We start from the raw sequence: 15,971 nt of genomic DNA on the forward strand, positions 1-15,971 counted from the left end.
AGCGTTGCGCAACTCCTCTAATTTTCATGTATGTTCGAATATGGTCGCTTCCATGTGTTTCAATGTCCGTAAACCAGTGGACGCTCGAGGCAAAACGCCGTGACACCAAAGTTAAGTCATCATCATCATCATCATCATCAGCCTGGTTACGCCCACTGCAGGGCAAAGGCCTCCCATATTTCTCCAACAGCCCCGGTCATGTACTAATTGTGGCCATGCCGTCCCTGCAAACTTCTTAATCTCATCCGCCCACCTCACTTTCTGCCGCCCCCTGCTACGCTTCCCTTCCCTTGGAATCCAGTCCGTAACCCTTAATGACCATCGGTTATCTTCCCTCCTCATTACATGTCCTGCCCATGCCCATTTCTTTTTCTTGATTTCAACTAAGATGTCATTAACTCGCGTTTGTTCCCTCACCCAATCTGCTCTTTTCTTATCCCTTAACGTTACACCTATCATTCTTCTTTCCATAGCTCGTTGCGTCGTCCTCAATTTGAGTAGAACCGTTTTCGTAAGCCTCCATGTTTCTGCCCCGTAGGTGAGTACTGGTAAGACACAGCTATTATACACTTACACACACAAGTTAAGTCCAAGCAGCTGCTATGGTTCGTGCCTTGCAAAAACATAGGACTGCCGTCATTCACACAGCACAAATCATGGTCGGCAGCAAAGGATGCGAGTCTCCTGCCTTTGGAATCAATTTTAATGCTTCCCCATAGCTGGTGACGAGCGTTGAAGTCACCTGGGATAACCCAGGGGCCACTGTTCATTATTAATATTTTGTTAAGTCGTTCGTCGTCAAAGTGACCCGCTGGGGACATGTAGGTTCCAATTAGTGTAAATGACACATTCTTCTTTTGGACATTTAGGCAGACATATTGGTTGTCGTCATGAGCCTCTATCGCGTTAGCGACATATGTTAAGTCCGTGCGGATTTATATGATCCCTTTCGTGCTGGCACCGCATGTGGACGAGACGAAAGATTCATAACCGGACAATCTGAGCGGAGTTGATGTATTTGGTTCGCAAATGACCAGTATGGGGAAGCGATTTGTGAAAATGAATTGTCGAAAGTCTGCTTCCACTGAAAGATCGACGCACTTTTAACTTCAGTGCGGAAGGGGACCATTGGTCGAGCCATAATGCTTAAACGATGTTAGCAAGCACTGTATTTAGTGCATCCAGTATTTGTAGAACACTTCGTGCTGCTGGGGTTTGCAGCTTGTTCAGTATGATGCGCATTGTATTAATTAGCGAGTGCAGCATATCAGCCACCTGCCTGTCTTGGTCGCATAAATCACTGACAGTAGACGTCGGGAGTTGTCCAGCAAAATTTTTATGTGATTCTGTCGGTGGATGCTGTCGTTTCCGTAGAGCCGGCCAAGATTCTGCAGATGTGGTGTTCTCAGTGGCCTTGTTCTTCGCGGTCCTTTCCACAGAGTCTGGTCTGGGCGGCCGAGAAGCAGGTGCTGTTGTAGAAAGTGGCATGCGCGTCGCAGCGACAACACCCTTCCATGAGGAGCGCCGGCGACGGGAACGTCGCTTCCTGACTTTATCGGCGGCTTCGCGATGAGATGAATGACCTCTCGCCATCTCTTTGAAGATAGCCATTTCCTTCTTAATATGCGGGCATTTCTTCGATGAAGCTTCGTGTGACCCTCCGCAGTTTAAACACTTCAGTACAGTCGCGCCACATTTATCTGCAGCATGGGGCTCTCCGCAGCGAGGGCATGCTGCCTGATTTTCGAAGACGCTGCTCACCTGCCCCAGTTTCGTGCATTTGCGGCACTGAAGAGGTATCGCAATGAAAGGCCGCAGTGCATGTCTGAAGTGTCCCACCTTAACATGCGAGGGTATATATTTACCCTTGAATGCAATCTTCGCGCAGCGTGAACTGTCTAGCCGCTTAACATCAACAATGACCTCATAATTGGCTCGCTTGATAAGAATCGGCAAGTCGTTATTAAGGATGGCGACGTCTACGTCGTAGATAACGCCGGTGAGTACGTCAGATCCCAGAGGGATGTAAGAGCGCACTTGAATGCCATCGACGTCCGTCACGCTGCGTTGAGTGGTCAGAGTAGCTGCATGCTGGACATCAACCGCCAGTAGATTTTTTCGGGTGTTGACTCGAATGTCTGATATTTCGTTTGGCATCAGGGCTTCCAGTGACATCAACACAGATTGCCTGCTGAGTAGCTTCATGTTGACGGTGGGAAGAAGGGACACAAATATGATGGTATTGGCCTCCGGCCTCTGCGTGTGTCTTACTGTTTGCGTGCTTGACGATGAGGACGTCCTGGTGTTTCTTCTCTTCGCTCTGCGGCTCTGAACCAGCTGGAAGTCGTCATCGGAAGTGTCCTCACTGCTGAGAGAGAGACATGGGTGTCCTCGCTGTCGCTGTCGCTCTGCTGACCGATCCGCTTCCTGGAGGCGGCCGCCGCTGACGCCGCCGTCGGCGGCAGACGTGTGGGGTAGTCCACTTCCATCACGACCGAGCAGGGAGCGAGGACCAGCGGATGAACTTAGATTTTCACAATAATAAACTGGAACTAGAAAGAACAGCGCTGTATCAAAAGACACTTCGTCGTCGTTTTTCAGTGTAGCAATATAACGCATATATGGCATGGATAAGTAAATAGCATACATATACCTATATACATGCAAAATGAGAACAAGGTGAAAGCAGGAGCCAACGTTTCGACAAGTGGACTTGACTTCTTCAAGGCCACTTCAAGTTCACAAGTGTATTCGACAAGTCCATTTGTCGAAACTTTGGCTCCTGCTTTCACCTTGTTCTCGTTTTGCTTGAATTGAATTCGTTTTGCCGTCTTCAATTTCCACCTCCCGCCTTCCCTGTGTTTTCCCTAAATATATGAGAGTGCCATGGTGACGCCGAAAACAGCGAAAATTCTATAGGAGTGAGCACGCAATTGCTGTCGCAATAAAACATGCTTTTCCTGACGAACACAAGTCCCTTGTCGAAGCGTCGCTAGCGACATTCCGTGTTCGACTAGCGTTCACGAACTACGCGAGCCGTGTGCAAACCGGAGAAACCACGAAAACTCTTCCTCTACAAACGCCTGCGCGGTAACGTCACAGCTGTTCTCCGCGCAAGCATGCTACAATAAAGACTGTTGGTCTCTCCACGCAACTTTCGGCGTCGGGACGCAAGTATTCGCTTCACGCCGCTGTCCGTACCCTGTGCACTAATTGTCATACGCATAGTCACTCTGATGCCCACTCGCAGGCGTCAAAGTGTCTGAAAATAAACGAAACAGAGACAGCGTAGTATGCACGTTAAAGTGCATTACCAACGCCCCCAACAAACCGCCCTCCTCGACAGCTGTGCCACACACCCTTAGCTGCGTCCCCTCGGTGATATACCAACGCTGAACGAGCAAGAAGAGGGGAATAAGCTTCGAAAAAAGAAACACGGTACAGAATCCACGTTTCTGAGAATTTGTATAAGCTGAGCTTTTATTCCTGTTTGCGAAGAAGGCTGTTCTGTGTAACGATCCTTTTCAAGTATAGAACACATGAACCAGTCCAATATATTGTCACCGAGAAACGCGTATTTCAAAACAAAGCTCGAGCATGCGGATGTCACACTTTCGACGAAGAAATGACGGCGATGCAATGCAGACGATGGTACGACGACGACAGTGTGACGAGCTTGGCATTACAACCACGGTTTGGGCGAAACGCGTCTCAGTATTGGTCACGTCTGCACCGCTGCGCAGCAGCACACGTTAGGAGGCCGACAAAGCCGGTGCTTTGAACGCGTAAATAATTGTAGCTGCACGTAAATCTCATTCAAAAATCTAAAACTATTTTTTTACTGTTCCTGCCTACCACTATAATGATTCAAACTCCATAACAGACGATAATGATTCCGACAGTGCGGTCGTCCCGCGTGCTCTAGCAGACCGCGTGTGTCACTCCCTGGAAGCGGTCGCTGACAAACGGCGCTGGCAGACGGTGAGCTCTCAGTTAAGGAATTTTCCCTTCAAAATTGAGCAATCAGTCATCGTCGTTCTTGGTAAACGCTTAAAAATTCAGACCAACAGTCTCAATAGCAAGAGACGGAAGGGAGATCTGCATCTCGAGCTGGGACGTTGCCTGGTGGAGACGGATGGTAGGCAAGAAGTGATTCGCACCAAACTGCAATCGCGGGTCTTGCATGTGCAAAGACAGAGTTTCCATGTTTTGCAAAAGGAGTCCACTGCATGGTTTCTAAGATGCTCTCGAGCTTGGAGGCTAAGTTCTCTGACAAAGAGAATATGGGGGCGAGAAGCATCTGGGCACGGCCTACATCATAAGTTCATGTACAGCAGTGCACAATAAATTTGTTCTCGTCAGCATGCCCAGAAGAGCAAATTTCGGAAATCTGGCTGATATTGTTTAAAACTCAGGTATGAGATAGGTCACATGGGTACGTACGAGCCTTCTGCAGATCGATTTACATATTTGTTTAGGGGGGGGAGAGGAGGGGGTAACAAGTTGCATTTGTCTCTAGTATCTTACCCGTCGTGACAAAAGAACGTAAAATTTACCGTACCATCTGTTATGCAACGCTACAGAGAGAGAGAGAGAGAGAAACAACTTTATTTGCCACTGCAGGGTAGGAAGTTAGGGCTGGTAGGCCTAGTGTGGCTCCCCGGTGGGGGCGACGTCTTGGGCCCACGAGATGTGTGCGAGTTGCGTTTTCTTGTCTGCTCTTCTCAGCAGCTGGTTCCAATCTTCCTCGGAGGAAGCTGGCAGTAATGATTCCGGGGGAGGGTTACGCTCGCATGCCCAGAGAATTTGTGCCTGAGTGGCGAACACTCCATGGTCGCACTTAGTACAGACGGGGTCGTAATAAATCCCCGCCAGTGATTAAATACAGCCTTGAATGACGGAGAATGGAATCGGTCTGCAGCCTGCGAAGCATGGCGGCTTGCGCTCGGTCGAGGTCGGGGTGGGGGGGGGGGGGGGGGGGAGGCGGGCACAGGCGTCTCGTCTTCTTGTAGAAGTGGGTAATGTCAACATAGGATTCGAGCCTGGATGTAGCCGCCACATTTCGATAGGGGCGATCGAGATGCGACAACGCTAGGGCTCTTGATGCACTTTAGAGAAGCCCAGGTAGGCGAAACTGATACAGGGGTCACCCGCTGCGGTGTACATTTTAAGCGGAACCTGGCTTTGACAAGTTAAAACCCAGAATTTATTTTGTTGCTCTGGCGGTGTGATTATATATTAAAGAATACATACATTTATTCCACAGAAGATTATACGCATAAGAAGCGGCAGCATGGCTTATAATGAATTACCTGTCTCTCAATGCGTCGCTTCCAGAATTTTAAACTTCTGCCATAGAATCTATATGCGAAACGCGTGATACATACTTTTGTATGCGTATAAAAAGTGAAATATATCAACGTTAACCATCTTTATTAGGCGAATGCACTTATATTTATTTAGAAATAAATCATATACAGCACTTTCCCAAACCCTGCTTCGTATGAAAGCGGGACTGCTGCGTGTTGGTACAAACAGTAGCGATTTTTTGTTCAAACAAAAGTAGCAAAAACAAATTAATTTGCTAGGGGATTCAGCAGGATACGCGGACTGTGAGTTGTGGGGTCTCTCCTCCCGTACTCTTGGGACAAAGAAACGACAACACAGTTGTGCGAACAATCTCACAAGGGCATTTATTGCACCTTTCATAGATCAATGCCTGCTAGCCGAGTTGCTACCCACAAAACATGCCGATGGGCGCGCGACAAATCCAGAAGTCCGACTCACCGCGACCGGAAGCGAGCGAATATGTTCGCCCCATGCTGGATCCCAACGCCTGGTCGTTCGCGTGTTCGGTCACGCCAACGGTGGCGCGTTCGCAGGCGGCCACGCGAGGCGGTCTCGCAGAAGCATGGGTCACCGCGCGCCGACCCGCCGGGGAAGAGGGTCGCTCCACGCGCGGCACGGCACGTCCGTGCTGCTTGCTGTCTCGAACCCAAGAGAGCAAGCGCCTTCCTTTCGGCGCCCAAGTAACCTCGCCTGTCGGCGGCGTTAGCAGCGCAACACTCGCGCCATCTCTCGCACTGCGCCCCAACCACATCGACCGCCGTGGGCATCACGCAGGCCACGCGGCGAAGCCGGATTACAGGAGACGCGCCATGCGGGAAAAACATATCAGGGGACGCGCGAGAGTCGCGCAGCCCTACAGAGTGGAGCACTGAGATAAATACTATACACTTTTGTTTAGAAAAGGCAGCCAAGCGCCTTGGTAATTAAAAGCACATTTGAAGATTTTGTAACATGGCGAAAGTGGCCTAAGGATTGTCGCTAAAGTCGCTAAAGCCGCACTCTAAAAAGCACCGGCTGCCAAAACGTTCTCTCAGCACAAGGAATGTCTAGCCCCCGCAGCCCCTAGCGGCAGCCCAACATTAGCGAGACGCGCCGCGCTTCGGTCGAAGCATCCGTTGTTCTTTCACGCTGATCGCCACAGTGTGATGGCAACAATGGGACGACCACGACTCCATGAAGACGACTGTATGAGAACGATCGAGCTATACTGGCAGCATGAAGACGACTTTAGAACGGCGATGAAATAACGAAGAACCAATGGCGAGAATTGAACGACCGCGATAGTATGACGACAATGAGATAATTATGTTGAAATAAGGACGGTGGTATGGCGACGGCAGCACAATGGGATGACTGCGTAATGTCGAACGGCGGTGGCATGGCGAAGATGCAATAACGACCTTAGCACCATGACGGCTGTGTGACGACGATGGTATGAAGACAGTGAAATGACTGCTAGAGAATGATGACAATTGAACGATCATGACAGCACGAGTACGGCAGAATGACGATGATTTGCCAGCCGTGACAGCATGACGACAGCCGCCGTGGGGGCTTAGGGGTGATAGCAATGCGCGGCCAGGCACCAACTCGCGAGATCGAATCCCGGTCGCGGTGGCCTAATTTCAATGGAAGTGAAATGCAAGAATCCCAGTGTGCCGTGCATTGGGTGCACGTTAAAGATTCACAAGTGGTCAGAATTCACCAGGAGGCCTCCGTTACGACATGCCTCATAATCAGAGGGTGATCTTGACATACAAAATCCCAGAATAGATTTTATAGTATCACGATTACTGTATGACCAAGTTAAAATGACAACGTTTTAACGATGACTACGGCATGACTACAATAATATGACAATTTTCCGATGAAGACGATATATGATGACGACGGCATGCTGACAAGGGATAACGACGATGGCATGACAAGTATGAAATGGTCAGGCTGCAGTCACAATAAACCCGAAGGCACCATGACGGCATCAGCACGAATGCATCACGAAGACTGTGTGACGACGACGTAATAATGACGATGACATGAAGGTGGCGGCATTAGGACACTGCGGTACCTATATATACAACAGAGTGATAACAATTGAACAAAGGGAACGGTATGATGAGACTGCATTACGGCGGTGCAACAACGAAGGAATAACGACTGTGAAACGACGACGGCGGTATGGCGATGAACGCATTCATGAGGACAACGGCATAACAATTCTAAATGATGGCAATGGTATGACGATCACTTTGTGATGACGACGCCGTGACAGTAGCTAGATGACGAAGCTACGCTGACGACAATAGACTGGCCACGACAGCATCGCCACGGCAGTATGACAGCAACTACATGGCGACGACACAATGACAATGGACTTAGGATGGCGGCATGACGATGGAGTAGCGACGGTGGCGTGATGGCCACGGAATGAAGACCACATGATTACGGAGGAATGAAGACGACGGAAAGACAGCGGCGGGACGACAACACGACAACGCATTGACGACCACAGAATGAAGATGGCGGAACAATGACTATGGCATGACAAGGAACGAATGATTATGACGAAATGAAAGTGATGAAATGACAACGACGGAATGATCATGACGGCGTGACGACTATAGCGTGCTTGTCTTCGAATGCACGTCCACGCTTACGCATGTGGCCTGCCGCTGGCTCGGTTCGCGCTATATGCGGCGCCGTTTTGCACTATGTCGGGCAGCACAACCAAGCGTTCGAGTTCACATCATCATCAGCCTATTTTTTTATGTCCAATGCAGAAAGAAGACACTCTCCAATTACCCCTGTCTTGAGCTAGCTGATCCTAATTTGCGCCTGAAAATTTTCTCGTTTCAGCACCACAAATAACCTTCTGTCACAGTCGACCACGCTTCCTTTCCTTCGGTGCCCATTCTGCAACTCTATTGGCCCACTGGTTATCTGCCCTACGCATTCATGGCCTCTCTACCTCCGTTTTTTCCCCTTAATGTCAACTGGAATATCGGCTATATCCGTTTGCTGTCCGATCTGCACTGGGGCCGTATTCTGTAACTGTTCGCTTTGGAACCCGTTCGCTCTCACGAACGCCATTGGTCGGCGCTTGGTTGTCGTCATCCCTGGTTGTCGTGACAACAACTTTTGTTATCGTCACACAGGTTGTCAATCATCTGGAAAGGAACCCGTCGTATGCTACGATAGGAACCGTGGAGAAGTGGTTCGCTTGAGGGTCGTGCGTGGTGGCGAGCATGATCTTTATGGTTTATAGGGCAACCGTGGCCGTCGGCTAGTCTGCAGCTGGCCTGCCCGACGAGAGGGATGCCGATAGTGGCTTCTTTGGTTGTGTTGCTGGCGAGCGTTGGCCTAAGACAGCGACGTGACCAGAGGCAACAGTGCGACGCGTACGACAGGAGCGAAGGCGAGTTGCGAAGGCAGTTTAGGCGCACCAAAAACAGAATGCAATGGATTTGTGATGAGCTAGAATATCGCTAACTACAAGGTTTGGTAGCGTTGACACTCCGACGCAAGTGTTGTACACGCTACGTTTCTTCTTTCCTCCTTTTTCTTTGCTACGGGTTGTTTTCAACAGTGCGTCTGGAGTGTAGAAGCTATTGGGTTGTCGCAACGTCGGTCACTCGCATCGTTACCGCCGTCGGTGGGATCATTACAGTTGAGGGAAAAGAAAAAGGGTGTGAGATTTCTCTAGACGCTGCTGGAGAAAGCCGATGTCAAGAGCGTTTCCTCTACCGCGACAAGATTATCGAAGTTGAGGGATGCGTGAACAGAACTCGCATCGCAATCATCCACTCAAAGAAGCTCAGCCAAGCCTAAACGAAATCCTATTTCAGGCGCGGCCTACACGAAGAGAACCGCTTTGATTGCTTAACGTATGGCGCATCACCTAGTGACAAAAAATATAGAGCAACGCAGATAAAATTTAACCGCTGGCAGTCGGCGTCGGAAGGGCAGTATCGGAACACTTGCACATTATCGGTAATTAAATGTGCAAGTGTTGGGTAAAACCTATAGTTGGGTAAAAACCTATAGGTTTTTACCCAACTATCAACATCCTTCAGTTATTATATCGTCCCCAAGTACAAACAAAAATGATGACGTGACCTTGCCACAGAACCCCGCATGCTCATTGGTCACCCTCGAGCCGCGACATTCCACTCTTTATCCGAGTGACATCAGCTTGACCTAACCGCCAGACCAAACCGGTTCCAAAGCGAACCGTTACAGAATACGGCCCCTGCTCTCTTAGTGCACTCTTAAGCAACATTACACCATTTTGCCACACAACGATAATCGTCATCTGTCTTGTCCGCATTTCCTTTATTTAACGCGGCGAGCCCGGTACTTTCCGGTAACGAACGACATGCGCGTTATCAGCATGACATAGCATTCCCGACAGCATAGAGTTTCTCACTATATTACCTAGAGTGAAATCTGGCGCTGCTGCGCCGTGGTATGCATGGCAATGCCGGTATATTGTGACTTCGGATTGGCATCGTTCTCGTAGAGGCAGGACACCTTGAAGACGCTCTTGGCAAGTACCGTTCTGTCTGTTACAATGATTCATTTTCTACTAGAACAGCACGTGAAAAGCTGTTTTAGCTTTATTATTACTTGAAAACATATTTTGTTTAACTATAAGAACCTCTTATTGTGTGTACGACTACATGTTACGTAAAAAGTATCAGCGGGTCGCTAAAGTTGGAGGACAGGCGACAAGGTTCGCGCTCGCTTTGAAACAGTTGGTCGTCTGTTCTTGCTTTTCTTCGCTTGGTCATGCATCGTGGGTGAGTGAAGATGTAATATGCGTGAATGGAAACATTTTATGAAGATTTTAGTTTGAGAACGCGTTATTTGCGTAGCCATATCCAAGGTTTAGGCGAAGCCTCTTACGACACCAGCCAACACGAGCCTCGCAGACACATATACCGTCATTCCCATGACGGCACGGTGCCCCCTTAAGAAACTCCCATAGACGGTGGTGCCAGATTACCCTCTAGGTGTCATAGTGAGAAACTCTATGCCCGACAGGAAAGTAACAAGTGCGGCGTTTTCAAGAAAGGAAACGCAAGCAAGGCAGATGACGATTATCGTTGTGTGGCAGAGATGCACCCCAAAGGCTGTAACTTTGCCTAAAAGGCATGCCTCTTAACGTAACGCACAACATGTTTTGTTCCATCGCTCATTGCGCAGTCCTTAATTTGCTCTCGAGCTTCTTCATTAACCGCTAAGCTTTTTCTCTATTTTCTACCCAGACATTACTAAAGCCTTTGATACAATAAACCACAAAGTTTTGTTTACGAAACTGGATTTTGTTGGCATTTCTGGTCCAGCTCTTAATTTATTAAGAAGTTATCTGTTTAATCGTGAATTAACAGTGTACGCAGGCGGGGCTTTCGCTGAAAGCAAAATTATTAACCAAGGAGTGCCTCAGGGCTCGAGTTTAGGTCCACTATTATTTTCTATTTATATAAATTATTTACCTGACTGCCTTAATTATACCCTACCTGTATTATACGCCGACGATACGACTGTTGCCCTCTCGGATAAATCATTACTTTCGCTAACATTGAAACAAAACAGTGATCTGTCAAAAATTACTGAATGGTGTAACACCAATTTTCTAGTTATAAACCCTACGAAAACGCAATTCATGTTATTTAAGTCATCACAGAGACATTTACCTTGCTCTCTGACCATAACTCTGAATGGGCATGACATCCCTGCCTCCAGTTGTGTTTCTTTCCTCAGCATCAAATTAGATCCCCACCTAAAGTTTACTAACCACGCTGCACACATCAAACAAAAAACAGTATTTGGCATTAGAGCACTACTCAAATCACGTGCATTTTTTTCCAAAGAAGCATTATTGTCGTTATACTTCGCTTTCATTCATAGTCATATCATTTACGGTATCGCTTCTTGCGGTAATACTTATCATTGTCATCTTTCCTCTATTCAGCACATTCAAAATCAGGCTATCCGCATTATAACGCGAACCCATTTTTTCTCTAACGCCTCTTCACAACTGCGTACAAACCGCATTCTTCAAGTTACTGATTTGTTTAACTATCGTTTAGCGATATTATTTTTCAAATTGCTAACTCACCAAGTTTCTTACAACTTTGTTAGTTCTGATCTCCTTTTTAATCCCAATAGCACAAGGTTTGCAGCACAAGGAAATTTCTTGTTGCCTTTATGTCATACTAATTACGGAAAGATGGCTTCCTCTTTTTGCGCGCTTAAACTTTGGAACAGTCTTCCATATTCCATTAAGTTGTCAACTACCTTGTATTCTTTCAAATATGAACTCAAGAATTATTTGCTGTCTGATTAATTTCATACAATGTTATTTTGCTATTTACAAGCTGTGGAATTACCATTGATTGTGCATCTTTCCTCTTCCTTTTGTTTTTTATGTGTGTCGTCACTCAGTTTCTTGGTCATATTTTGCTTATTTCATGATTTGTTTCTCTGCTCTGTATTCCACTTTATTTTTTTGTATAACTTCTAATCCAAGGGTCCCGGTGCAGTCTCTTACTTTGGGACCCTTGTCTGTATACCATATTTTGTAACAAATTGTTATGCACGAATAATAAACTGAAACTGAAACTGAAACTGAATGTTAGCGTCTGTAGAGTGAGATACCCGTACATTTTTTTTTTTTCAGTGACAGCCACAAGCTCGAAGTCGGGATTTCCTAATGCCTGCCGTATGCACTGCAACCCATTTTTATTTCTCAACGAATTTCCTCCTTGTGACCAGGGTACCCTGTGACTTAGAAGGGTAGTGATTTTTGACCTCGACAAACTTCCTCCTGCACAAACTATAGAGGCAGACTGGCGTTCATGAATTCTTGTTCGTTGGCCAGGCTATTGCGAATGTTATTTTTCTCTTGTGCATATTAATCTTCTACCCAGCTTTTGCATATTTTTGGTTAAAGTCCTCAATCATTTGTTCCTATTGATCCGTGGTGTTTCTGAACAGAACAATGTCATCTGCAAACCGAAGGTTGTCGAGATATTCGCCGTTGATTGTGGCACCTAGGCATTCCCAGTCTAATAGCTTCAATGCTTCTAACTATTAAATGAATAGCAATGGAGCGATTGTACCGCACTGCCTGACTCCTTTTAGCGCGAATAGCATTATTTGCCTACTTCAGCCATATTCAGCAATATTCAGCCATATTGGTTACCATGTCACCGTCTTCAAAGCATCGTTGTCATGCATTCGTGGTCATACTCTCGTACGGATCCCGTCGTGGTGGTTCCATCGCCATCATTCCAACTTCGACATCCGGCTCTCGTCATGCCGTCCTCGTCATACCACTTTTGTACATTCGTCGACGTTTTTCCTTGTTCGTCACTCTATCGTAATTATTTTGTCGTCAATAAGTCGTGAATAAGACGCCGCGGTTGTCATGCCATCATCGTCATTGCGTAGTTGTCACAGACGAAACCATGTATCCCTTGTCATACCGTCGTGGTCACACCGTCTCGGTCTTGCTATCGCGGTCATTGTCGCCATTTCATCGGGTTTTCGTCGTAAAGCCGTCGTCACGCCATTTTCATTATACAGTCGGTGTCCACTCAATGTCCTTATGTTGCCATCGTCACCTTGTCGTCGTTATTTAATGGTTATAATTTGTGAATCGACATCTCTTTGTTGCCATGCTATAGTCGTTACACTTTTTTTATATTGGATATGTATAATTGCTTCATCATCATCATCATCTTCATCATCATCAGCCTGGTTACGCCCACTGCAGGGCAAAGGCCTCTCCCATACTTCTCCAACAACCACGGGCATGTACTAATTGTGGCCATGTCGTCCCTGCAAACTTCTTAATCTCATCCGCCCACCTAACTTTCTGCCGCCCCCTGCTACGCTTCCCTTCTCTTGGAATCCAGTCCGTAACCCTTAATGACCATCGGTTATCTTCCCTCCTCATTACATGTGCTGCCCATGCCCATTTCTTTTTCTTGATTTGAACTAAGATGTCATTAACTCGCGTTTGTTCCCTCACCCAATCTGCTCTTTTCTTATCCCTTAACGTTACACCGTTACAAATAACGGATAATTGCTTATCCGTTATTTATTCATCACTGCGTCGGCATCATAGAACAGTCGTCATAACTCCACGCGGATTGGCGACACATTGGCAAGCGAGTAGCACAGCAAGCTGGCCGACGTCGCAGTATGTGGTATACAGCTAAAGCAGCGAAACTAAAAATTACCACTCTACGTGCTAAATAACCGTAATTATGGAATATGGTCTGTCACTACATTGCTCCATTGCTTTCGCATTACCATCGACGGCCCCCCCCCATCGTGAGATGAGTTCTGCAAAAATTTTCTTGATAAGTAAATGTCTACTAGTGCACAAGCAAGGTAGTTATGCACCTTTGTAGATATGACATAGTAGTTCTGCGGAAACCCGCAAGGTGGAGAGAAGTAATGAATAAAGGGAAAATCAGACATCCACCCGTTCGTAGCAATTGCAACAAAGGACCAGGATGTCCCGGACCAGGACGAATTTTTCTTCAACTTTGAGGCTTTTCTTTCGAGGAACCCGTATGGGTTTCCTTTGTTGCAATTGCTACGAACGGGTGGATGTCTGATTTTCCCTTTATTCATTACTTCTCTCCACCTTGCGGGTTTCCGCAGAACTACTATGTCAAACTCTTGCCTTTGCTTCGTGTTGTCGACAAATCCGACTTCGCCCTGCCATCTGCTAGCCGCCTGGTTAGCTCAGATGGTAGAGCGGCTGCCCCGGAAAGGCGGTGGTCCCGGGTTCGTGTCCCGGACCAGGACGAATTTTTCTTCAACTTTGAGGCTTTTCTTTCGAGGAACCCGTATGGGTTTCCTTTGTTGCAATTGCTACGAACGGGTGGATGTCTGATTTTCCCTTTATTCATCTTTGTAGATAGTGTCTAATATATTCACATATGCCCTTGTACTGCTCGATTACGCAATGCCTCCATGACTGCTGGTATATCTTTTGAATCAAAGCTTTGTCATAATCTATGAACGTCATAGAGAGAGGTTAATTGTACTCACCAGACTTCCTAATTATGTGATGATGAGATGGACGTGATCTTTTCTAGAATATCCTTTCCTGAAACCACCCTGCTCTCATGGTTGATTAAAGGGAAATGTTTCCCGGACTCCATTGGATATTATCTAGGTGAATATTTGATAGAATACTGAAAGCGAGCTAATTGACCTATAGCTATTAAATCGTTTAACCTCTCTCTTCTTATGAATAAGTGACCTAGCCATTGCGTATATAAGGAGTCGCAAGCTATTCAAGCATAATATGTCCTCCACCTTTGAATAAATTAGTTGTTTTTCCATCTCCTCCAGCCGCTTTCCCGAGGACATGTCTTCCAAGGCCCATTTAACTTAACTGCTATCTATAGCGGGAGCCTCTTTATCCTGTGCATTACAGCTTTCAATGAATGTTGCGTGATTTCACTTAGGGCTGTACAGTTCAATATAACATTCTGTTGCTTTTATATTATCGTCGACATTGCGGATCACATTACCCTGCTTAAATTTCACTGAATCTCGGGAACCCGGCATCCGGGCAATATACAGGCGTTCCTATATATATATGCCGCGATACTAAGCAACCCAGCGCCAGCAATGCCAAACCTTGGAGGGTAGGCAAAGGAAGGCACAATTTAATCGGCGAAACGATACCCAAGCACAATGCAAGTGTGCGTATGTGGCTTGCTTACAGAACCTTTAGAATGTAGCTGTTCGCTGTCTAGATTCTCGTCAACGAGGAGTTGAGGAAACCAGCCAGAATTCGTAGCATAATTTTCCAACTATGAAGGATTGAATATATTTCTTTTTCTGCATACTGCGACGAAACACTTTCATACGCCTAAAGTATCCCCCTCCTGTCCCCAAATAACGACCCTTATTCTGGCAATTTTCAGAGTGGCCATTATCATGAAACATGTCAATGAGTTCTTCTCAATGTATCATTTTTCTTTGTCTTATTCGCAGCCTCTCGTCATTTTGGGCCCACCAAATGACTGCTTTGGAACAGAGTTCAGTAATGTGAAGATACCTACAAGTGCGTGCAGCTGAAGCTCTGACAGGTCTCTCCGGTGAACTTCATGTTGCAATCATCCACCATGTACGCTATGGGGTAAGAGTAGTGCAGCAGGTGCTTCATCAATTCCATATTCGTACCTATGGCGTACGCCTGGAAAGAACCAAGGAAGACGGGGAATGCGGCAGCCACTGATATCGCACTTTGACTGAACACAGCCTGAAAAGAGCGCGGTTTGTTCGCATTCACCACTCAATTGCTTAAGTGCCGTATCCTTTCTCATCGTGCAGGTCTCCCCCGTTGAATCTTTTTGGCATGACAGCGATGTGAAGCCCTGGCTCTTTTGTCCTCGTGTGCTCCGGCGTTTCGCATCGTTACCATCTCATGCCAACAAGGCCGAACAGCAGCAATGGTCTCTCTTGGAGGAAAAGAGTGTTAATTAAATGACTAACTGAATTGATAATTAGTCTATACTTCATTCATTTGTTTGATAAAACTGAGGGCCACCCCTCCCTGACTCTTAGTATGACTTCTCAAAAAGCAA

The 15,971-nt window shown here is 46.8% G+C and overlaps 1 protein-coding gene and 1 long non-coding RNA gene across 2 annotated transcripts in view; one reads left to right on the forward strand and one right to left on the reverse strand.

Moving 5' to 3' along the window:
• Positions 1-15,971, reverse strand: part of LOC142576620 (uncharacterized) — a 181,330-nt gene that overhangs the window by 151,643 nt on the left and 13,716 nt on the right. The window contains exon 3 of the mRNA XM_075686823.1: positions 15,447-15,580. Within this exon, the coding sequence (XP_075542938.1) occupies positions 15,447-15,580 (134 nt within the window). The remainder of the gene's footprint in view (positions 1-15,446; positions 15,581-15,971) is intronic.
• LOC142576621 (uncharacterized) overlaps positions 1-15,971 on the forward strand; it is a 35,461-nt gene that overhangs the window by 5,709 nt on the left and 13,781 nt on the right. The window contains exon 2 of the long non-coding RNA XR_012826888.1: positions 15,379-15,523. This is a non-coding gene — a long non-coding RNA (uncharacterized LOC142576621). The remainder of the gene's footprint in view (positions 1-15,378; positions 15,524-15,971) is intronic.

The sequence above is a fragment of the Dermacentor variabilis genome, chromosome 3 (genome assembly GCF_050947875.1).
Source record: "Dermacentor variabilis isolate Ectoservices chromosome 3, ASM5094787v1, whole genome shotgun sequence".
In the NCBI taxonomy this organism is placed as follows: domain Eukaryota; kingdom Metazoa; phylum Arthropoda; class Arachnida; order Ixodida; family Ixodidae; genus Dermacentor; species Dermacentor variabilis.